Below are 25781 nucleotides of genomic sequence, written 5' to 3'. Positions count from 1 at the left end.
TCTTTCTTCCTGTTTAAGCCACACTGTGCGAAAAGGAAACCAACCCATCTGCTGTCACTGGCAAGTCACCTCAAGGCTTTCGGGAACGTGTAGAGAGAGACAGAGCCAAAAGGCAAAGAGTCCAAGGTGAGTTTTTCTTTCATTTATTGGTAAGGGTGGGATCCTTTGAGGGGGAACAGGACTATTAGAAACCACTATGAGCCAGAGCCAACTTACCTTTATACATAACTCAGTGGCAACACCATTCTCCTCACTGTAGTCACCTTGGTGGCATTTCTCTGCCCCCCTGCTATGACTTTAGTAGTCATGCTATAATCCAATTACCACTGACCTCCCGTTACCAATTCCCTGCTTACTACACATACATATCGGTGGTAGTGCCAAGCTTTCAAGCAGTGCCATGCCTTCTCTTACATGCAGTCCACTGGCAGTGCCAGACTGATCCTCACCTGAAATTCATTGGTACAAGTTTAACCTTCATATAAGCGCTAGGTACAGTCAGGGTGTTGGCAGTTTAAGCTTTGGCACAAAGTCATTGGGATCTCAGCAGAACCACTTTTCAATCAGGTAACCAGTTGTCACCCTGGGTTCCTATTATCTGGGGTTGTTTCCGTTTATTTTGAGTTGGTGGCTGAGCATTTCTTATGCCATTCCTTCCTGTTTTTATTGCAGAATCTTGTGTGAGAAACGTCTGGGCGACAGACAAGAGGAAACCAGTTTAAAGGCAAGCGGCATGGGAAAGCAAATGATTTGGTGTCTTGTCCTCTGCCAGTGCTTGTGGTTTTGGGGAGCACTTACATTGGCAACTGTGCTCCACACTCTGCAGGAGCTCGATAGCGTAAGCCCCTCGTCTGGTAACGAAATAGTCACAGATCAGGTTCAGCATTCAAAAGTGCCTGATACAACCACTGCAACTATAGCTGAAACCCCGGAGATCACTCATGATAATGGATCTACTCAATATATAACAACCCAAGCCTTAAAACCAGAATCAATGTCTACCCAAGGAATTGAGCGCTCTGATCCAGTCCAGGACAAGAATGAAAGTCGGACTACTCATTACATCAAGGACACCGATTTATTTTCAGTTCCTACAGAGAATGGCACTACTCAAAAGGACACAGTTGTGACCTCTGCAAATGAACTGGAATCCACCACTGGTGTGAGTACGAGCCTCGAGCCATCCATTTCTACTGGGGAAGATAAAATAGCAGTTATTGATGAATCAGATAAAGAGGTGCTGTCTGGCTATACTACCAAATCCACTGTGCCCATAACTTCAACCACCAAACATGATGTAACCAAGACCCATGGTATATGTGATGACACAGGACTAAAGACCAGTCATGATGGTCTTCTTACTACATCCATTGAATCCAATGATAAAGCCACAGGCCCACATTCAGGGATCAATCATGGTAGGCACACAACTTCCCTCAAGCAAGATCAGTCTAAATATAACCCCTACCTGATATGTATCATATCAATTTGTATTGTCCTACTGGCACTTGCTATCATTTTCATCCTGGTCTTGAGGAAGAAGAGGAGAAGCAGATCTCAGAACTTCAGCAAGCGAGTAAAAAAGGGAGACAACAAGGATGTATGGGCAGGACAGATGCCCGAGTTGGCCGAAGGGAAGGTGACAATGGGTGCTGATGAGCTGGACAATGGCATGGTTGTATCACTTTTGGAAGATGAGCAGGAGATGACCACTTTTGTCAGTGGGGAGAAGAAGGGGGATTCAGGAATAGAGATTAGAGAAGCAGAGGCTGAAGCAAATAAGAAGGAGGATGGAGAGGAGATGGAAGACAATGCAGAGAGCCCTGAGGCTCAGGAGGAGCAAAAGGTAACAAAGGAAGAAAATCTGGAGGTGCAACCCAATGGTGAAGTGGAGACGAAAGAAGAACAGTTCCCACTCCCTCCTGTGGAACAAGACTTGGTGGGCAATGAGGACAAAGCAATTTAGGGCTGATGTATGGAACAATGATCTGAAAAATATGAAATTGACTAACAAATCGAATGTTATCCCTGGAAAAAACATTGCGCCTCTATATACATGCTATGGGAACAAGCATTCGGCCCATGTTATGTCTCAATAATCGCAATTAGCAAAGAGCGGACATGTTTTTTTAAATTGGACTTCTTAATAATATATAATAATTGCAGATGTGAAGTTTGCCTAGAGATTGTACATATTGTAGATACTCGGCAGCAGTGTGGAATGCAGCATGACCACTGGCTGTGTACTAGATGTAGCCATTACCACTATAAAGTAAATGTACTCATTAGCAGTACCGAGCCAATGGGCCCTCTAGAATAACTTTGCTAAAGGTACGAGTCATATATAAAATGTATAATATCTGTAAATACTGTAACTCCCAGCACTGCCCCAACTGACACAGAGCTGGGAGATACAGTCCATTGCCTGCTGGAGGGCTGCAGACTGCCCACCAATAATTCTAATGTAGGCTTTCATTTTTATTTCAGTTGCTTCTGTGATTGGCTCTCCGTTCTCTTCACTGCTTGTCCTACTACAGAAACAATGTAGCAGAGAGCAACTCCAGTTCCCACAATGCTTTGCGTGCTTCTGTGATGCTCCTTTTCACAAAAAGCACAGCATTGTGGGAACTGGAGAGCCGATTACTGCAACAATGTTTCAGTAGTCAGAACAAGCGGTGGAAGGAATAGTAAAGAGATAATGCTATGAAATAGCTACATGTACAATAAACAACTCAGCATTTTTTATTTGTGTATACGGGAAAGTTGCTTAGAATGATATTTGCTTTCACTGTGCAGAAAAAGTCTTTATTGGGTGAAATTGACCTTAAAATTGTCAAAATGTAATGCTCTGATTAGTTAAAAAGATTAGCCATGTGAATGCTTTAAAGGAGACATTTTGTGTGAAAAATAAGAATGTACCAGTGTATTATACTCATTTAGATATAGAAGAATTGTGCTTAAAAAAGTAGTGTTTCAGGCTGATTTATTGAATATTTCTGCAAAAACCCTAATAATCCCTCCCTTCTCTTCCACTTGCTGCTCCCTGAATTCCCAGGCTGTGCACTCAGCTCACTGCACTGTAGGACAGGAACCAATCAGCAGCTAGCAGGACCTGATAGGGAACTGAAGCCTGTCTGTGCTTGTGTGACTGCAGGGCTGTGATTGGCTGTCCCCCTCCTACTGTGCTTCTGGCAGGGACTGTTAGGACACGCCCACCCCTCATGTGAAACACAGACAGGGACCAGAGAACATCTATAGGGAGCTCCAATAAAGGGGATATTTTTAAAGATAATATTAATATTTAGCACCATGTAAAAGCAACACCATATATTACTTATAATTGCCTACACAATTAGGGTTTTTTTTATTGTACCCATATGTCTCCTTTAATGATCTGACAGTAAGTAAAGCTGCAGCCGCGAAACACAAGATCCCTATCAGTGTGTAAATTCTCACGTCATTATACAGATCAGTATCAGTGTATAGATACTCAGTACCATTATACAGAGTGGTCAGTATCAGTAAAACACTTTGTAAGTGAGCTGAGGAACTCACCGCCACGCTTCCCAGTGATCCTTTGCGGGTTCCCGGATGTTACCACACAGCAAAGCTGATACTGATCTCACTGCTCTGTATAATGGTACTGAGTATCTATACACTGATACTGATCTCACTGCTCTGTATAATGGTACTGAGTATCTATACACTGATACTGATCTCACTGCTCTGTATAATGGTACTGAGTTTCTATACACTGATACTGATCTCCCCACTCTGTATAATGGTACTGGGTATCTATACACTGATACTGATCTCACTGCTCTGTATAATGGTACTGAGTATGTATACACTGATACTGATCTCACTGCTCTGTATAATGGTACTGGGTATCTATACACTGATACTGATCTCACTGCTCTGTATAATGGTACTGAGTATCTCTACACTGATACTGATCTCACTGCTCTGTATAATGGTACTGAGTATCTATACACTGATACTGATCTCACTGCTCTGTATAATGGTACTGGGTATCTATACACTGATACTGATCTCACTGCTCTGTATAATGGTACTGAGTATCTCTACACTGATACTGATCTCACTGCTCTGTATAATGGTACTGAGTATCTATACACTGATACTGATCTCACTGCTCTGTATAATGGTACTGGGTATCTATACACTGATACAGATCTCACTGCTCTGTATAATGGTACTGAGTATCTATACACTGATACTGATCTCACTGCTCTGTATAATGGTACTGAGTATCTATACACTGATACTGATCTCACTGCTCTGTATAATGGTACTGAGTATCTATACACTGATACTGATCTCACTGCTCTGTATAATGGTACTGGGTATCTATACACTGATACTGATCTCACTGCTCTGTATAATGGTACTGAGTATGTATACACTGATACTGATCTCACTGCTCTGTATTATGGTACTGAGTATCTTACACTGATACTGATCTCACTGCTCTGTATAATGGTACTGAGTATCTATACACTGATACTGATCTCCCCTCTCTGTATAATGGTACTGAGTATCTATACACTGATACTGATCTCACTGCTCTGTATAATGGTACTGAGTATCTATACACTGATACTGATCTCACTGCTCTGTATAATGGTACTGAGTATCTATACACTGATACTGATACTGAGTATCTATACACTGATACTGATCTCACTGCTGTATAATGGTACTGAGTATCTATACACTGATACTGATCTCACCTCTCTGTATAATGTACTGAGTATCTATACACTGATACTGATCTCACTGCTCCTGATGACTGGATATACACTGATACTGATCTCACTGCTCTGTATAATGGTACTGAGTATCCATACACTGATACTGATCTCACTGCTCTGTATAATGGTACTGAGTATCTATACACTGATACTGATCTCACTGCTCTGTATAATGGTACTGGGTATCTATACACTGATACTGATCTCACTGCTCTGTATAATGGTACTGAGTATCTATACACTGATACTGATCTCCCCACTCTGTATAATGGTACTGGGTATCTATACACTGATACTGATCTCACTGCTCTGTATAATGGTACTGAGTATCTATACACTGATACTGATCTCACTGCTCTGTATAATGGTACTGAGTATCTATACACTGATACTGATCTCACTGCTCTGTATAATGGTACTGAGTATCTATACACTGATACTGATCTCACTGCTCTGTATAATGGTACTGAGTATGTATACACTGATACTGATCTCACTGCTCTGTATAATGGTACTGAGTATCCATACACTGATACTGATCTCACTGCTCTGTATAATGGTACTGAGTATCTATACACTGATACTGATCTCACTGCTCTGTATAATGGTACTGAGTATCTATACACTGATACTGATTCTCACTGCTCTGTATAATGGTACTGAGTATCTATACACTGGATACTGATCTCACTGCTCTGTATAATGGTACTGGTATCTATACACTGATACTGAATCTCACTGCTCTGTATAATGGTACTGAGTATCTATACACTGATACTGATCTCACTGCTCTGTATAATGGTACTGAGTATCTATACACTGATACTGATCTCACTGCTCTGTATAATGGTACTGAGTATCTATACACTGATACTGATCTGTACTCATTCCCAGGAATCCACTGCAATCTCACAAAAGATTTCTTTAAAACGTCATTTCTTTATTTCATCAGATCAAAGTTAATATAAACATTTTATATGACACATTCGTGCGCTGAGGAAGTGACCATTGCGGTTACGAAATGCGTTGGCAGTTTTTGTAGACATTGAACATGTAGCACTTTATGAACTTTGATCTGATGAAATAAAGAAATGACGTTTTAAAGAAAGCTTTTGTGAGATTGCAGTGGATTCCTGGGAATGAGTACAGATCAGTATCAGTGTATAGATACTCAGTACCATTATACAGAGCAGTGAGATCAGTATCAGTGTATAGATACCCAGTACCATTATACAGAGCAGTGAGATCAGTATCAGTGTAGAGATACTCAGTACCATTATACAGAGCAGTGAGATCAGTATCAGTGTATAGATACTCAGTACCATTATACAGAGCAGTGAGATCAGTATCAGTGTATAGATACTCAGTACCATTATACAGAGCAGTGAGATCAGTATCAGTGTATAGATACTCAGTACCATTATACAGAGCAGTGAGATCAGTATCAGTGTATAGATACTCAGTACCATTATACAGAGCAGTGAGATCAGTATCAATGTATAGATACTCAGTACCATTATAGATACTCATCACTATTATACAGAAGAGATACACATCACTATATGGATATTATACTACATTAATTATACAGAGCCAGGAGCTATAGATAGTACAGTAGCTGCCACCATGGTAAGATTAGAGTGTAAGCTCCTCAGTCCACTTTTTTGCTACATTATTTATTCAGGTCTAAGGCTATGGGTGGGCCCCTGTTATAAAGCTGCAAAGGTCACACCCAGGAACTGAACCCAGAGCAGAACGTTTAGTATAATGTAGAGAGTGATATTCTGAGACAATCTGCAATTCGTTTCCATTTTTTATTTATGGTATTTTTGAATGACTTAGCTTTTTATTCAGCAACGCTACAGTTTGCAATTTCAGCAATCTGGTTGCTAGGGTAAATTGAACCCTAGCAACCAGATTTCTGAAATTGCAAACTGTAGAGCTGCACAATAAAAAGCCAAGTAATTGAAATACCACAAATAAAAAATGAAAACCAACGAATTGATTTGAATAGGAGACTGGAATATGAATAGGAGAGGAGCTGAATAGAAAGATGGGGAATAAAAATGTGTGGCCTTACAAAACATTTGTTTATGGATGGGGTCGGTGACCCCCATTTGTAAGCTGGAAAGAGTCAGATGAAAAAATAATGCAAAAACGGTGAAAAAAAAGATGAAAATGAAGACCAATTGAAAAGTTGCTTGAATTAGCCATACTATATGATACAAACAGTTAACTTAAAGGTGAGCCACCCCTTTAATACAAAGAAGCAATGCACACTGGGTAAATCAGGTAGGGGAGAAAGATGTGGGTTTAATTATATGAGTCCAGTAACCGTTAGCAACCAATCAGAAATTAGCACTAATTAGACTAATTGCTCCACAGCAGTGGTCAGTGGGGCCGGCAGAAGAAGAAGAACAAACAGGCTGTAGGGTGGGATTATTATTATTATTATTATTCTCACTTATGGTGGAATCACTATAAAGGGATTGGATATGGATCTGTACAATGTCCCCATTGACGTAGCACAGATTGCTGCAGAGGGAAGTCATTAGACGCTGCCCTGGATACGACTCATGTAACAGCGTCTGCTTCTCATCTTTTTGTTCCGTATAAAGTTTCTGTTTTCTTTCTTCTTCTGTGAGTGCAGGAAAGTGAAGCAATAAAGATCAGCACTTTTCCCTCTGCTTGTGACTTTATTTGGGCACACGTTTCTGCGGAGAAAGGGGCAGCGTCTCTATAAAATCCCCCTCTCGGTCACTAACTTAATATAATTTGTATAAGGTTATTAAGATCAGCCCTTTATTAGCTCCGCCCACTGTCCCAGTTAAATCCGTTAAGCTCCTCTACTGACAGCAGTGCTGCAAATGTGTGAATGACAGTGGCTGGTCAGTTTTATATTATCATATAATGCAAATATCAGTCAATGTGCCCCGGCTGTATATACTCACTGGCAAATAGCAGCCCCCTAGTTTCTGTATTACGACCAAGGCCCCTCTAGACTTTAAGGAACGTATGTAAGTGAACACCCTCCCACTAGGGGGCAGTATTTCAGTTGTTTCTAAAGGACTTCCATTGTTCTGTAACACATGATACAGGCTCTGTTATCCAGAATGTCCTTAGGAATGGCTCGTCTGTGGCACGTGAGCCCTAGGCTATTCCTCTGGTCATCATCATCATCATCATTTATTTATATAGCGCTGTCAAGATACGAAGTGCTTTACTGCAGTTATAGCAAACAGGGAATAAATGGTGGATAACAGACAAGGATTACAGAGTCATTATATAGTGAATAATGTGCCCCGTCTTGTAAAATATAAGGATATTATAAGTTACCAACAAGTTCCATGACCTTATAAAAGCACGAGGCCAAAGGGTTTTATGCAGGAACTCCAAGGTGACTTTAAATGTTCTGATATCCTCACATTTTACAACTGGGGGTACTTTATTTATTATAATACACACGTTTCAGTGAGTCATGTGACAGAAATGACATCAGAACTCACCGTTTATAACTGATGACATCAGAACTCACCGTTGTGTGACTGCAGGGCTGTGATTGGCTGTCCCCTCCTACTGTGCTTCTGGCAGGGACCGTTAGGACACGCCCACCCCTCATGTGAAACACAGACAGGGACCAGAGAACATCTATAGGGAGCTCCAATAAAGGGGCTATATTTAAAGATAATATTAATGTTTAGCCCCATGTAAAAGCAACACCATATATTACTCATAATTGCCTACACAATTAGGGTTTTTTCATTTATCCTATATGTCTCCTTTAAATGGTTTTCCATTTGCATCCCTATGATCAATAGAGAGAGGGCTGATATAATGTTAAACACTAGAGGGAGCTCTTGTTCAATTAAATATCTTTACACTCATTTCCCTAGTCTGATGCCAATGGTGTAACTATGGGGATTAGTGGGGATCGTACCCAGATCAACACCCCACTTGGGGTCTGCCAGAGCCTTGATACAGCAATGTCAGTGGCAGAGCTTAAGGGGATTTTACATTTGAAAGCTTGCAGGCAGCGGGTGGGGGACAAGAATCTGAAGGGGCTGGGGCCCAGGTGTAAATCCTGTACCTGCCCAGGTAACACTAGTAATGCCCCTGGCTGATGCTTCTTAAGCTACAGGTGGAGAGACACGAGATAGAGGAAAGCTTAAGTAAAGCAAAGTGGGAAATTCACTGCCCCGGGTCATGGGGATCAATATATATATAATAGAGCAGTCATCATTCTTATCCACCCCCTGCCTGATCATGGGAAGGAGAACAGCCCCGGATTCAACTGCAAACACAAGAGGGGTCATTTACAATCCCCACATAATGTGCAACGTGAAAAAAAATGGGCCCACTGTTTGTGCAAATAGCTGCAGGCTCTTGTGCTTCTTAGTACTCTTGAGCCCCACCAATAAAATACCCCTAAAGCCTCTCAAATAAAATGTATAATAATATATGGCAGGGATTTTAAACTTGAAGTGTTATACGTGTTGCTGAACTACACCTCTCAGCTCATACCCAAAATGTGCCAGGAGTCTTTAGGTTAAGTGAATAGAGAATAAGAAGAGTGACCTGCAGAACCCGCCATACCCCAAATATTGTGAATAATGAGTCCAAGTCCATTGCTAATCAGGTGTATGTCCTATATATTATCAGCAGAGGGCGCTGGTGCTTCACTGTTCTCATTCTGCTCATTCCCAGTGTTACATGTTAGTGCTGGGTCTCTAGACTCTCCCCCGGGTATTGCAATAAGTCAATATTTAGTCCAACTTGGCAATTAAGGCTGAGCAGAAGTCATCAGAACCGGATTATTACATAATGATATCACATCTACTGACTCACGTCCTATTTGGAATGAGCCAAGACACCCACAGAACCTACAACCTACTACCAACACCCAGAATCCCAACCAATACAATCTTGCCACCCCAGGTAATGACTCTGTGCCACTATTATACAAAGGAAAACCCCCAAAACACATGATATATTGCAGTATTACAGGTTGAGGGGTTCACAGGAAGAGAACGGCACAACCTTTATTATATGTCGGCTGTAACCCAACACTTCAACTCCAAAATGGGAACTAATATGGCTCATCTGCTGGTGCTGCCGTCATTTCATGGTATCTCTATGAACATAGGGGGCAAATTCACTAAGATGCGAAGTTGCGCCAGGCGGCACTTCGCCGCACTTCGCCAGGCGTAGTTTCGCCAGCGCTCCGCAAATTCACTAAAATCCGAAGTTGCGCACAGGGGTAGCGTAAGGTTGTGAAGTTGCGCTAGCGTTGATTTGCTATGTAAAGCGAAGTTACGCTAGCGAAGGCTAATTTGCATACGGCGCCAAATTTAAATTTCAATGGAGGAATACGTATCAGCACTACAAATGCCTAGAAAACATTCAAATCAGCAAATAAAAATTTTATTTTGCCTGAGTCAGGAAATGTAGGGGGGAAGGAGGGGAGCCCCCAAAAAATGTTTCGATCTTCTTCAGCCTATCACCCATAATGTAGAAAACACGCCAGCGTTTTTTGGGACTTAGAAAAAATTTTGACTTTTTTTTAAACAATCCCTATCTACTCTATTGCGCTTCGCCTGGTCTGAGGTGGCGAAGGAAGTCTAGCGTAAAAGGTAGCGTTCAGTACACTGCGCGCGTTAGTGGATTTGCGTAGTTACGTCGATAGCAAAAATTCGCCAGGCGTAAGGGTGCGAAGTAACACTAGCGAAACTACGCCAACGTTCGTTAGTGAATTTGTGCAGTAACGAAAATGACAAACGCTAGCGAACTAAAGCTAGCGTTCGGCGCTTCGGCGCTTAGTGAATTTGTCCCATAGGCGGATGGGTTTTTTTTTGTTTGGGGGGGCTAAAGTTGCCAATAAGTCAGTGTTAGATCCACTGCTGCTCCAACTATTCAGCCCACAACTACAGTGCGGGTTTTTCCAAAGAAACGTGTTTTATCTGCACTGGAATATCTGTATCTCTGCTAAGAACTTACTGACAGGCAGACGGCTAATATACTGTGTCATCTCCGGCACATGAAACCATAATAGAAACTGGCATCACTATCATTATTATTATTAACATGTATTTATATAGCGCCAACATCTTGCGTAGCACCGTAATATTACACAATGAGAGTAGTTGGTTCTACACCCCAAGCACATTATTTAAAAAGAAAGTCTGTGGAGACCCGAACTTCATTATTTACAGTGGCAGACTGTGCTTACACCCCAACAACATTATATGCAGTGACTTAGCAACATGCTCATTTTTGGTTCAAAAAAAAAGATGGATGTCCATTAAGGTCAGCCTTTTGACTTAAAGGAGACATATAGGATAAATGAAAAAAACCCTAATTGTGTAGGCAATTATAAGTAATATATGGTGTTGCTTTTACATGGGGCTAAATATTAATATTATATTTAAAAATAGCCCCTTTATTGGAGCTCCCTATAGATGTTCTCTGGTCCCTGTCTGTGTTTCAAATGAGGGGTGGGCGTGTCCTAACGGTCCCTGCCAGAAGCACAGTAGGAGGGGGACAGCCAATCACAGCCCTGCAGTCACACAAGCACAGACAGGCTTCAGTTCCCTATCAGGTCCTGCTAGCTGCTGATTGGTTCCTGTCCTATAGTGCAGAGGCTAATGCTAGCGATAATTCGCCAGCGTTACCGCCCGCAAGGACTTTGACGATTTACTGGAGGTAACTACGCAAATTCACTAAGATGCAGATTTTACTGAACTGAGCTCAGACGAGGCAAAGTGCAATGGAGTTCATAGGACTTCCTCGATTTTTAACGCTGGCGTCTTATACTTTTTTCTGAGTGATAGCCTGCAAAGGTCCGTAAAAAAGTTTTTTTGGGTAATCAGGTTCCCCCCTACATTTCCTATCATATGGCACATAAACTATACACTGGGCTCATGTGTAGGGCAATATAACAACTTTATTTTATTTTATTAAGGTTCCTGGATTTGTGTAATGTTATGTATTTGCTGCAACATATACGTCCATTGTACTTTAGCTGCACGCCGTATGCAAATTAGGCAACACTAGCGCAACTTCGCTTTGATTGCCAAAGTAACGCTATCGAAAATTCGCCAGTGTTCGCCGACCTGGACGCAATTTTGCACTTTAGTGAATGAGCGCTGTCCTAGCGAATTTACATCTGGCGAAGTGTTGCAATGGCTGTAAAGCCGTCGCTGCCAAATTTTTGAAAGTTAGGGAATTTGCCCCAAAGAGATGCAGTGGATACAACAAGTATTTTATATGCAGTGAGAGGTACTGGGCACAATATAGAAATTGTAAGGCACAGGGTACTGACCCCCCAACACTGTGGCTACTGATATACCAGACACAATTTATCTAACGAGACGCAGGAATTAGCAATTAGCATTGGAGATGCAGCCAGAGTAAATAACATGCCATTTTCATTTATAATGTCCCCCTGGGCTAAAGAATAAAAGATGTAAGATAAATAAAATGCTAATTCAATCTTTTATAATCTCCTAAAAAACAAGACAGGATAAATACAATAAAATGTTACCCATAAATCATGAATGCACTGCTGAACACACCTATCACTTGCAGAGGAATGGGGGGCTGTGAGGCGGTCAGAGATGAACCAATGTTTAATGTGGGTATGGATTTCTCCTTTGGTTTCTTAGAAAAATAACATGACAGCTTGGGACAAGAGATTGGTTAAAGGAGACATTTTGTGTAAAAAATAAGAATGTACCAGTGTATTATACTCATTTAGATATAGAAGAATTGTGCTTAAAAAAGTAGTGTTTCAGGCTGATTTATTGAATATTTCTGCAAAAACCCTAATAATCCCTCCCTTCTCTTCCACTTGCTGCTCCTTGAATTCCCAGGCTGCGCACTCAGCTCACTGCACTGTAGGACAGGAACCAATCAGCAGCTAGCAGGACCTGATAGGGAACTGAAGCCTGTCTGTGCTTGTGTGACTGCAGGGCTGTGATTGGCTGTCCCCCTCCTACTGTGCTTCTGGCAGGGACCGTTAGGACACGCCCACCCCTCATGTGAAACACAGACAGGGACCAGAGAACATCTATAGGGAGCTCCAATAAAGGGGTCAATTTATTTTAAAGGTAATGACCATTTTTAGCAAATGAAACCAGCGCTATATATTATTCATTATTGCATAGAAGACTGAGTGGATTTTCATATATCGTCAAGATAAAAAATTATGTTTCCATCCCTTAAGTTAATGTCCTATATTTATGCAAGATAGAACCTTATTTGCTTTAGTAGCCACTGGATGACACTGCATAGAGTTACACAAACTGTTATCCACAAACCCACCACAAATCACCTCCCATTCTACCATTTGGTGTATAACTCCCATTTATGTTATTTCTACTGCCGTGAATAGCCTTATCAGCACTTATTAACACTGAAGCTCATTTGGCAGTTTGCTGCCAAGTTTTTCAATGTATTACATATCCTTCAGGCAGTTTTATATTCAAGTAAAAATATTATGTCCCAGAACAATGTTCCTTAATTTAACCATTAATCTTATGTGTGGTATAATATCAAATGTTTTGGCAAAGTCTAATTATATCACATCCACTGCCATCCCAGAATCGAGGTTACTGCTCAGCTCCTCATGGAAAGGAAATCAATTAATCAGACAAGCTCTATCATGCAGAAAACCACACTGGCACAATTTAATATTCATTTTAATAGCTTGCTGTATCTTATCCTATACTAACCCCAAACACTTTCATACCACTGTCAGACTAACCAGCCTATAATTTTCAGTCTGAGAACGGGATGCCTTTTTAAATAGTGGCAAAACATTTGGAATTTACAAGTCTTTCAGCACCATGTCAGACCTGAAAGAATCCTGGAAACAAATGTCAATCCCAGATCTAAATTCCTTTAGTACTGTAATATGAATACTATATGATCCTGGACCTTTATTTATTTTTACATTTGCTTGTCTCTTTTGAATTTACATCAGTTGTTATATTATTAGAAGTGGCTCTATTACAAAGGAATACTTCATTAGTTGGTGGCTCTGTTGTGTAGACAGTTCAGAATCTCTGCTTTTTCCCTGCTCTCATCAACCAATTGACCTCCCTCTGATAATAATGGTCACACACCGTCTTGCATAATTTTTAACTGTAAGATTTAACTGTGAGATTTGGATATGTTTACTCAGGCAGTTCCCTCTATGTAATTGGGCACCTAAGGGTCCTTTTAGTATTCATAGGTAGTTCTGTCCCTTTTCCTGGGTCCATGTTAAAGGGCTTGTCCACTAGGTGGCAGCATTTAAAGTATAAAGTGGTTTAGCAGCTGGGAAATTGACAATATGTCCAGCACCATGTCAGATTTCAAAATTGAATATAATAAAATCTGTTTGCTCTTTTGAAAAATGGATTTCAGTGCAGTATTCTGTTGGAGCAGCACTATTAACTGATGTGTTTTGAAAAAACATGTTTTCCCATGACAGTATCCCTTCCATACCTCTCAACTGTCCCTTTTTCGGAGGGACAGTCCCTCTTTTGACAGCTCAACCCGCAGTCCCTCATTTGTACTGGAAAGTCCCTCTTTTCTCTGCACTGAACAGCCAGAAAAAGAAACAAAGTTTCTTACTTAATTGGCTTTTAGCAGAGAGCCCAGAACAGCCAACAGGTGCAAATAAGATACTTTGTAACAATTTTGAGACACAAAAACACAGTTTAGATAAGGAGAAATATTTTCAAACTTTCATAACCTGCCAAATTTTGTAAAACGAACATGGTAATCAGGGGGTGTGGCCACAGAAAGGGGTGTGGTCAAAAAATTGCCGCGCTACGTGCGGAAAAAAAAAATTTGTCCCTCTTTTTATTTCCAAAATGTTGGGAGGTATGCTTTAACCTCTTCTAGCACAAGCTATCTCAAGCTTGCACTTGTATGTTTGTTTTCAAAGAAGTTCTTTCCTACAGGCGTATGAGTTTTGGCTTCTTTAGGGTTAAAGTTGGTTATTAATCTCTTATGCTCATTAATCCTTATGAATATGCTAATAATTCCTCAATGGGGCACCTACAAGAGTTCTGAAATGAAGATTGGCTGAACCAAAGCAGAGCAAGTTACTTTAGAATTGATCTGACATAGGGAAGAGTTACATTGAGCTTTACTCCATTTTTAAATTGTTGGGAGAAAATGTTGTTTAAAATGTTGTTTTTGCACCATTTTTATGTCGTTTAACTCTCCACTTTTGTGAATTCCCCCCTTACAGTCTACTGGGAAGGACTTCAATGCAGAGAGCATGAGGCCCCACCAATTATATTCTGTATTAATATGTTAAAGGCCCATCCCCTACATAGAAATGTTTCTTCTCCTCTCCAATCTTTACATTAAAAAAATTCCAATGTGCTCCATGTATGATAAAGTGCAAGCTTAGCAATAAATCCATTTATCCACATATTTCCTTGTTCAAACAAGCAGGAGATATTTAACATTTTGCAGTAGTTCTCTGTCCTTCTACTTCCTGTAAATATTATGAGTGGGGCTGTTGTTCCATGAATTTCATGTGCAACATGAGCTGATGCAGTTTCTCTTTTGTGTAGTCACTGATGTGGGTTACAGCTGCCAAACAAAGCAAGACCCTCCCCAAATAGATGATATTTGCATAGTTGACCACCGAAACACCTGTTAGACATGAGAGCTGTAACCCAAAAGTTTTGCTCTAAAACGGGAACTAAAGCCTCTCTCAGTTCCACTTACTATGAAATCATTGTTCTTCATAGACAAGAAGGGATTTTTTACAGTGTGGGGGGGGGGGAATATAGAAAATTCTCGGTTCTGCCGATTCCTTGAATACAATGTTACTTCTACACTTGAGAATGTTTTGAAGGGAAGGAGCATTTCAAGTGGTCATTGTTTCTTCTTTACAACTCAATGTGAATGAGACCAATTGAGAAAGTTGTGATACCGTAGAAGAGCAAGTCTCAATAGTAAAGGGTAAGTGTTCAGCAACACAAGACAACATGTCCATACCAGAGCAAGACTGATCAATAAAACCCAAGTACGGTGACTTTTCTCTGGAAGTGATTCTGATAAATACAGCAGCAAATCCATGGATCAATTGGAGATTATTGTCACCTTTTATAATTTTACACATTTTTGAGTCCGCAGGCGACATGGATAGGCACATAGACCGGGTTGGTATTTTTATTACATGAAGGGAAGACATCACACTTCGTGACAGAGACAGGTGCCTATTGTTCAGTTCTGCGGCAGAGAGCTTACAATCCAACAGCGCAGAGATTCACGGATATTTCTACAAAGGCGGGACCTTGTGCAGAATATCTCTTTCCATTCGTTCAGGCTATCTAGGAGTAGGACGGGTTAAGGTTTCACACAAAACTGGAAGAACAACATTTTCACTCCTTAGAACAAAGTCAATGAATGTGGGTGAGGCCATGGACACCAACCGATACTTTATCTTCCCTTGTTTACACCAGTGAACTTATTGACTGGTCACCATCAGAAGATCCACATGGACATGAGTTGCACATTTATACTGAATACATCTTGGTGACATCCCAGCCTTCACAGGGGACAGCTCCCTGGCACTGGACTTGGCAAGATCAATAACGCTGACATTGCAGTTTGTTTAGAGGGCTCAGATGATCTGCAGAACTACACTTCTAGCCTATAGCTTCTTGGAGCAGAAGATTGCAGAAGTGACTCACAGTACTGCTATTATATACCGACTATATATAGAGAAAGTGAATCTAAAACATTAAGATCCTCGTTTGCCTCATTCTGAGCTGACTGATCTGTATTGTGCTGTAATCCTAACCTGAAGAGCTGACACATCTATAGGCAGCACTATCCTCACTGGAAGACTACAAGATAATATCTTCTGCCTAGGGACCCCCCTCTCCTCTCTCCATCCAGGTAATGCTTCTGTTTTAAATCTTTGACACCATAAGAAGGGAATTTGACCAAGAGTTTTACATAATATGTTCCAGTGGTGAGATTCCTCCAGCAATTAGTGTATTGGTAACAGGAGGTGATAGAATAAAATACTTTTCCTATTAAATAAAAACACTTGGCTTAAATGAAGGACCAAACCAAGAAATGCATAAAACACTGTGAATTGGCACTTGATGTTTCTCCAACTTGAAAAAGGGCTGGATATCGGCCCGAAACGTTGTAATGTTACAGATCTAAAGGCATGAGCTGAATAAAGGCTTTATTACCGTTGCACTGAGCTGTGTCATATACTGGATTTGAATTGACTGGGTTGGCTTGTGGACCACCAGACACGTGCGCCACTATATAATAAGAGGTGGAAATTGGGTCAGTGCTGACTAAAATGCTGCTATTGTTTCTCCAAGTGTTCCAGGTTGTGAAGAGGATTTTTATTAGAAACAGGTTGTCCCATATGCAAAAGCTTAACAACTAAAGGAAGATTGAACCAATGTATTCAGGACATTTTGGTTCACCTTTGTTTATTCAACAGCTCTGCAGCCTGCCATTTCAGCTGGGTGCTAGGGACGGGTAATTTGGACATATTAATTTAAATAAGAGACTGGAATATTAATAGGAGAACAATAACAGTATATTTGCAGCCTTACAGAGCATTTTTAGATGGGGTCAGTGACTTCCATTTGAAAGTTAGAAAGAGTCAGAAGAAGAAGACAAATCATTCAAAAACTCTAAAAAGAAAAAATGAAGACCAATTGAAAAGCTGCTTAGAATTAGCCATTATAACATACTAAAAGTTAACTTAAAGGTACAGATATAGAGAAACATTGGGGTAACAGTCACCCTGCTATAGTTCCAGGGGTACCCAGGGCACAAATAAGCACTCACCCCAAATCTCCCCCTAACTGACCTTCAGGCTGGGCCCCCTTAGCTCATAACAAGGTTACAGATATATAGAAACATCGGGGTGTCACCCTGCTATAGTTCCAGGGGTACCCAGGAACCAATTAATCTTAGACCAGGGCCAACTCTTTGTACTATTATTCTTCCTTCCCTCACTCATCTTTTCTTCTTTTCTTTACATACTTTATAATCTATTATTCCATCTATTAAGCCACTTTGTTCTCATAGAAATAGGGAATGGCCATGAAATAGGCCAAATGTTTAGCAGCATGAGGGACCACCGGGAGATTTCCTGGTATCCCTGTGGGCCAGACTGACACTGGGTAACAATCACCCTGCTATAGTTCCAGGGGTACCCAGCCAATGAAGGACTTGGGTGTAGAGAGGTAGTTGGGGGTCTTGCTAATACAATGTGCCATTGGGTCACTAGTTATGTCCATCTCCTAGACCAGCAATAGTGGACTTGTGGCTTACTAGCTCTTCTTGAAGTTCATGTTCCTGCATCTTTATCCAGTTTGCTGGTGATGAATACTGGGATTTGCAGCACAACAAGAGATACCTGACTTTATAACCTCATTAACTTTTTCTGCCCAGTGAGGCTACAAGCGCTTGATTGCTGAGGGTGCTGGGAAATAAAGTTCAGACACATGATTCATGGTCTGGCTATAATTTGACAACCACACTGAACAAGGGGCTTATTTATGATGGAGAGTGGGTCCATCTCCCTTATACTGGGCATATTGGGCAGCAGTGCAAATAAGAGTATAAGTGAGACACACAACATTGTTCCTCTCCCACTACCAGGGTTTGTGCCAGAGGTTTCCTCGAGAGGAAGAACTTGATAGACCAGATCTAAGCCTCCCTGCTCAGGTTCCCCATCATTTCCACCTGCAGCAGGACGAGGTGTGGGAGCTCAAACATTGCAGTCGGCTCTTTGTTTACTAACCCCGTGCCAACGTTGTGCTACTAACCAAGAAACAGGAGGCAAGGGGTGGTGCACTTCTTAGATATAAGGTTTTCTGAATCCTCTACCCAAACATTTGCCAGCGGCCTGACCCCAAACTTCTCTCTCACAGGACACATGTATGTGACATTATCTGGAGCATGAGAGAGGGAAGGGAGGTCCTGGATTTATTAAGCGTAAGCAGAGGTCTGACATAATCAGTCCACACCCTGCCCACAACCCAATAATCACCCTCTTTGCACTGATGATCTCTTGCAGGATAATAAATAATCTCACGCCTAGGAATTAGGGAGAAGGGCGAAAATGACACCGATAGACAGGTGAAATTAATTGTTGCACGACAAAAAAAAAAAAAAAATTGTTGTGTGTCAAGAAAAATGGTTGTCCATTGACTTCAATGCATTAAGGTGAATTTTTGCCATTTTGCTAATTTTTGGTGAAGAGAAATAGTTTAGATTCCCTGTCAGCAGGTTCTGTAGATTTAATATAACTCATTCCTCTTTACTTTCAGTCATGGCTATGGTCACAGGCCTCATCCCCATTCTCCGCACTGCAGTAGAAGCCACCACAGACTATGACGGGAGAACCATGTGGTATGGCTTTGCTGTGGTCCGACTGATTGCCCTCTATGTGTCTGAACGCCCTTGGGGTCACCTGGATCAGGACTTTGATTGCCTGGTTAACGGTACCAATGAGTTCTGTCGGAAGGCTTGCTTCAATGAACATTTCAATGTGCCTGTGGTGTCCCTGTGGAACACTTGCTATGTCTTCTTTGTGGCCTCTGTTCTCCTGATGGAGCTCTTCACCTCTCAAATTCGCCACAATCTCCACAAGGCTGCTCTGAAGAAGAAGCCATTGCCAGTAGAAAAGAACCTCACTGGCACTTGGGCTTCAGAACATGCACATAAAGATCTGGTTCTGGATTTCCACCAACAGAAAGTCCTGCTCGTTCTCTATTTAGGCTGCATAATGTTGAGGCTGGTCGGAGAGTTGGCCTTTCTCTATGCCGTGTTCTGGTGGTACTTGCCCATGGTATCCGGAGAACTTATAGTCTGTTCCACAGAGCTGTGCCCTGGGCCCTATAACTGCTTGGTGAGATTCCCTGCAGAGAAGAGCATGTCTCTTTACCTCCTGACCTTCCTCTCCATCAGTGTAGCCTTGGTGAGCATAGTGTTTGGGTTCTACAGTGGGTGCCACTATCTCCCCAAGAAAAATGACAGTAAGGAACTGTCCGTCTGACCTTACAGAACATTAGGCAGGTATAACCCCCAGGGAACTATTAGATACAGGGTGATACTCACAGGGGAATTTCTGCAGGGCCTCATTTGTTCCCCAAACATATAACTTGTCACTATGTATGGAGGCAATAAAGTAATACATAATGGGAATGTTTGCAGAGGCCTGTAACCCTGCTTCTCAGGTAAGACTTGGGTGCTGAAGAACTGCTGCCTGTGAGTAGCATAAAGCAAACTGGAGAGTGTTGGGAGGAGAGGACGAGGGTTTATGTGATTGAGCCCAACAATGGCAGGGTCAATGGCAGAGCAACACCCTTATAGAAGGAAGTGAGTGCCGTGCAACAGGAATATGATATCATGTTTCCATTGAACAGATGCAAAGAAGAACAATTACAAAGGTTTTATTCTTCTTCTAAAATGGAATTATTAACCAACTACACAGATATTTCATTAGACTGAAGGCCTCCTCCCCATGCAAGTCAATTCCCACACAGAAGATATATCCATTGCTAAGAATTCAGAGATTGTATTTTGATACAAAGAGTGAGGATATGGGGTACCTTGATGGGTTGGCAGCATGATTTTGTTTGTTCTACTTGTTCCCCAATGCTGGTTCCTATGGGTATTCTGGTCTCCTCCCATGCTCAGCACAACAGGCAATTCAATTGGCTTCTGATAAAACGGATCCTATTGAGTGTGACATAGGGGCCTCAGAGTGTAAGCTTCTGTGGCAGGGACTGATGTATAATCTGTACGGTGCTGCTGAATATGTTGGTGCTCTATGAATAAAGCATATTACTTTAATAACATGTTATCTTTTTGCAAGTGAACCTGAAATACTTCACTGTCATATTTAGTAAACAAGTAAATACTTTATATTGATGGGGTGAGATGGAGACAGCTGGACAAGATGGAGACAGCAGAGCAAGATGGAGACAGTAGGACAAGATGGAGACAGTATGACAAGATGGAGACAGTAGGACAAGATGGAGACAGTAGGGCAAGATGGAGACAGTATGACAAGATGGAGACAGTAGGACAAGATGGAGACAGTAGGGCAAGATGGAGACAGTAGGGCAAGATGAAGACAGTAGGACAAGATGGAGACAGTAGGGCAAGATGGAGACAGTAGGACAAGATGGATACAGTAGGGCAATATGGAGACAGCAGAGCAAGATGGGGACAGTAGTGCAAGATGGGGACCGTATTGCAAGATGGAGACAGCTGGGCAAGATGGAGGCAGCTGGACAAGATGAAAACAGTAGGACAAAATGGAGACAGCAGGACAAAATGGAGACAGCTGGGCAAGATGGAGACAGCTGGGCAAGATGGAGAAAATAGGACAATATGGAAGCAGATGGACAAGATGGAAAGAGTAAGGCAATATGGAAGCAGATGGAAAGAGTAGGGCAAGATGGAGACAGCTGGGCAAGAGGGAAAAAGTAGGACAAGATGGAAAAGAAGGACATGATGGAAGTAGGTAGACAAGATGGATAGAGTAGGTCAAGATAGAGACAGTAGGACAATATGGAGACAGATGAGTAAGATAGAAACAGTAGGACAAGATGGAGGCAGTAGGGCAATATGGAGACAGATGAGTAAGATAGAAACAGTAGGACAAGATAGAGACAGTAGGACAATATGGAGACAGATGAGTAAGATAGAAACAGTAGGACAAGATGGAGGCAGTAGGGCAATATGGAGACAACAGAGCAAGATGGGGACAGTAGCGCAAGATGGAAACAGCTGGACAAGATGGAGAAAGTAGGAGAAAATGGAGACAGCAGAGCAAGATGGAAACAGCTGGGCAAGGTGGAGACAGCAGAGCAAGATGGAGACAGTAGGACAATATGGAGACAGTAGGGCAAGATGGAGACAGCAGAGCAAGATGGAAACAGCAGGGCAAGGTAGAGACAGCAGAGCAAGATGGAGACAGTAGGACAATATGGAGACAGTAGGGCAAGATGGAGACAGCAGAGCAAGATGGGGACAGTAGCGCAAGATGGAGACAGCTGGGCAAGATGGAGGCAGCTGGACAAGATGGAGACAGTAGGACAAAATGGAGACAGCTGGGCAAGATGGAGACAGTAGGGCAAGATAGAGAAAATAGGACAATATGGAAGCAGATGGACAAGATGGAAAGAGTAGGGCAAAATGGAATTTTCAAGGCAGTTGCACAAATTTATTCACCCATCACTAGTCTTGTCGTCTCAGGGTATTAACCCTCCTGGTCTCCTCGTTGGAGCCTCTGGCTGCTCTACTAACCCCTGATCCTGTGTTTCACTCCTAGAAGTGACTATAAATTAAACTGACTTGCACTTACTCATACCTCCCAATTTTTTGGAAATAGAAAGAGGGACAAAAAGATTGGCTGTCCGGAGCACAGCAAAAAATCTTTTGGACTACGTTCATTTTTATGACCACACCCATGTAATTACCATGTTCATTTCGCAAAAATTTGACCGTTCAATCCCATTTCTGTGTTTTTTATGTGTTATTACAGTTTTGCTAATGAAGGTCACTTGCCCTTTAAGCTGCAAGTCACAGTTTCCCTAAGGGACCTGCTTATCTTAAATGGTTAGTATTGTTTCTTTGCTTATCTTAAATGATTACAATTGCTTCTTTGCTTACCTTAAATTGTTACAAAAGTATCTAAGTGCATCTGGTGGCCTCTCTGCCAAAAGCCAATTAAGTTAGAAACTTTGTATCTTTTTCTGGTTGTTCAGTGCAGGAGATCAAAGAGAAAGTCAGGACATTACAGTAATAATCTGGGACTGCGGGTCAAAATCGGGACATTTGGGAGGTATTCTTGTTGCTCCTATACTGGAGCCTTCCTCCATGCCAGGCCCCTATGGGGCACCGCACCATTTGCTCCAGTCAGTGGGGGAACCAAAGAGGCAGAGCACATGTTTTCTTCACTTTTTACAACTTACACTCAAAAGAATACAGGTCCCAGCCTAACTTGCCAATAACCCTCCTGGGGAAATCGACTACAGGTTTGTAAGACCATTACCCTGCTACAAATGCAATTCCACTAAGGTTGATAATAGAAATGTTCTGGGAAGCTTCTACCATAGGGGATATCCTAGACCTTTATATACACAGAGAGCAATGAGCTTTGCCTGGTAATGCCCTTTGGCTGCTGACTGGCCATTAGGACTGGCTAGTGACTGGTCAGAGGCAGCCAGGTAAGTTATCATATGTAGTTGTGGGCCCCACAAGCAGGTTAGTGTGCGGTTACTTCCAGTTAGGGATGCCCATTGACTTTAATGCATTTGGCCAAAATAGGTGCTTGTATAAAAATCGTCGCGGGCATCGAAATTGACGTGCGTCAAAATGATTTTGACGCCCATTGACTTCAATGCATTTAGCGAAAATTTTCGAAGTTTTGCGAATTTTGCGGGTAATTAACACATTTTTCAGCTGGGCCAAATTCGCCCATCACTAGACAAGGCCACCAGTCAAGGCTCCGTCAGTCAGGCCCAGAGATAATAAGATCCCAGGAATGTTGGGACTACTGTGAGATTCACCTTCAGTGGGGACTGGGCACCAAAGGAAGGCAATACCATCTATGTGACACTAAACCTGAGTGTGATTGTTCTTCCTACATAAGGACAAGAGGAGTGTTATATAGAAACGTGATTTAATACAATATCAGTATTATAAACCCAGATAGGAAAGAAGAATGAAATGACTTCAGCTTCAATCCTTACAGACTGGTGCACTAACTGCCAGATCAGCCCTTACACACTAATTATTTGGGGGAGCAATGGATACTGAGGGGCACTTTCTTTTTCCCCATCACAAACCAACAACTGCCTGATCCACCCCCAGGGCCAAGGCTCATGTTTGCCGAGTACAGGAACCTGTAGGGATCTGAGCAGAGACATTCAGATTTTTGTCTTAATTTGATTTGACTCAAGGGAAAGGGATACAATGAGAAGAAGAACTGGAATTTAACCTGAAATTTGCCTTTTTAGTGCAGTGCCAACTGGCCCATTGGTGCCTCACACACACAGGCAGGGGGGTAGTGGTACTATGACATTTAGTAGGGGCCACTATAGAAAAGGCCACCTAACAAATAAACTATTCATGGGCCTATTGGGGCACGGAGCTGTAACCGCCTTTCATGGTTTATACCTGGGTAAATAACACATTCCACCACCAGATGGCACCATAACTCTTTAGTTTCATCCTTTCAGCGTGACGCAGTTCAACTCTCTGCATGTAGAGGGACACATAACTGTGTGGGGCCCCTGGACTAGCTGGAGGGCCCTGCTGGAGGGCCAATCTCCCACCCTCTGATAAATATCCTTTAAAACTCCTTTCAGTAGAGAGCTGGGTGAGGGCTGGGGGTGAGCTTAAGTCTGACACTTTGATAACTGTGCCTCTTGGGGTGCAGGGGTGATGCAGATATTTTTAGGGACACCCCGAGTGACTGTGGCTCCTAAAGAAAGACAACAGGGAAATGTTCACCTCACCTACTCAGTCTGCTGAAAAAGAAATATAGCAGGAGTAACCAGATTAGTGAAGAAGAATTAAAGGAGACATAAAGCATAGGAAAATGGCACGTAATATTTTAGGTAATATTGGATAATTACTTAGAGCATTCTGTCCCAGTGGCTGCACAGATCCTATCTGATCCCCATTGTAAGCAACAGTCCTGTCCTGCTTTATGGCAGCTGAGATTCTAGCTATCTGTATAACAGAACATTCTGTCCCAGTGGCTGCACAGATCCTATCTGATCCCCATTGTAAGCAGCAGTCCTGCCCTGCTTTATGGCAGCTGAGATTCTAGCTATCTGTATAACAGAACATTCTGTCCCAGTGGCTGCACAGATCCTATCTGATCCCCATTGTAAGCAGCAGTCCTGTCCTGCTTTATGGCAGCTGAGATTCTAGCTATCTGTATAACAGAACATTCTGTCCCAGTGGCTGCACAGATCCTATCTGATCCCCATTGTAAGCAGCAGTCCTGTCCTGCTTTATGGCAGCTGAGATTCTAGCTATCTGTATAACAGAACATTCTGTCCCAGTGGCTGCACAGATCCTATCTGATCCCCATTGTAAGCAACAGTCCTGTCCTGCTTTATGGCAGCTGAGATTCTAGCTATCTGTATAACAGAACATTCTGTCCCAGTGGCTGCACAGATCCTATCTGATCCCCATTGTAAGCAGCAGTCCTGTCCTGCTTTATGGCAGCTGAGATTCTAGCTATCTGTATAACAGAACATTCTGTCCCAGTGGCTGCACAGATCCTATCTGATCCCCATTGTAAGCAGCAGTCCTGTCCTGCTTTATGGCAGCTGAGATTCTATCTGTATAACAGAACATTCTGACCACAATGGATTTATTTACCCCCACCCATAATCCTGGCAAGTCAAGAAGGGGTTCAAGAGCCCCATGATCTTGCGCCAGGGGTCCCACCTCTAGTCGTGAGCTCAGAGCTACAGATCTTGTGGTTCTTTTCATGTACAGAAGCAGGAGGGGCACCAGCCAGTAATGAAACCCAGACCTGTCTCTTTCCATAGCCATCAGCCTCCAAATATGTTCCCTGATCCTGCATAGCAACTGCCCCAGTCTGTATGCATAGCAACAGAGTCTCTGCTACAGACTTCCATTAGACTCTGGTGGTCTCCAGACTGGGGGTCTGGGGCAGACACAGAGAATTGGAGAAGGGGTGGATGGGTTTTAGTTACAATTTAGTCTCCCCTCCCCCATCCTCTGCGTCACTGGCCTGGGGGGAAGGATAAAGGAAAGACGGGGAGTCTGTGAGAATTTTGTCAGGATCCAGTCACTGAGTCATTGGTTCCGGAGAGGAAAGGGAGAAGCGCGAGGGAGAGTAAAGGGGGGAAAGAAGAATAAAGAGAAGAAGAAAGGAGAGAAGAAAGGAGAAATAACAGTGAGTGAAAGTGGAGAATAAGAGGAATAAGAAAAATAAGAAGAATACGAGGAATAAGAGGA

The 25781-nt window shown here is 42.2% G+C and overlaps 2 protein-coding genes across 2 annotated transcripts; both read left to right on the top strand.

The window, feature by feature from the left end:
- Positions 1-2741, top strand: spnl.L (spn like [provisional] L homeolog). Its single transcript, XM_018240241.2, has 2 exons — positions 1-126; positions 673-2741. Exon 2 carries the CDS (start codon positions 734-736, stop codon positions 1964-1966), a length of 1233 nt encoding a protein of 410 aa, XP_018095730.1. The 5' UTR covers positions 1-126; positions 673-733; the 3' UTR covers positions 1967-2741.
- A 12820-nt stretch (positions 2742-15561) lies between these two features.
- gjb3l.L (gap junction beta-3 protein-like L homeolog) lies at positions 15562-20695 on the top strand. Its single transcript, XM_018240243.2, has 2 exons — positions 15562-16682; positions 19094-20695. The coding sequence occupies exon 2, from the start codon at positions 19096-19098 to the stop codon at positions 19819-19821; it is 726 nt and encodes a 241-aa protein (XP_018095732.1). The 5' UTR covers positions 15562-16682; positions 19094-19095; the 3' UTR covers positions 19822-20695.
- Positions 20696-25781: the final 5086 nt, after the last annotated feature.

This window comes from Xenopus laevis, chromosome 9_10L (assembly GCF_017654675.1).
Source record: "Xenopus laevis strain J_2021 chromosome 9_10L, Xenopus_laevis_v10.1, whole genome shotgun sequence".
In the NCBI taxonomy this organism is placed as follows: domain Eukaryota; kingdom Metazoa; phylum Chordata; class Amphibia; order Anura; family Pipidae; genus Xenopus; species Xenopus laevis.
The sequence above is the reverse complement of the archived record's forward strand: the minus strand, read 5'-3'. Positions and strand labels throughout refer to the sequence as shown.

Excerpts from the sequence above, each read along its gene's own strand:
- gjb3l.L (XM_018240243.2), top strand. The coding sequence starts at position 19,096 with ATGGCTATGGTCACAGGCCTCATCCCCATTCTCCGCACTGCAGTAGAA.
- spnl.L (XM_018240241.2), top strand. The coding sequence starts at position 734 with ATGGGAAAGCAAATGATTTGGTGTCTTGTCCTCTGCCAGTGCTTGTGG.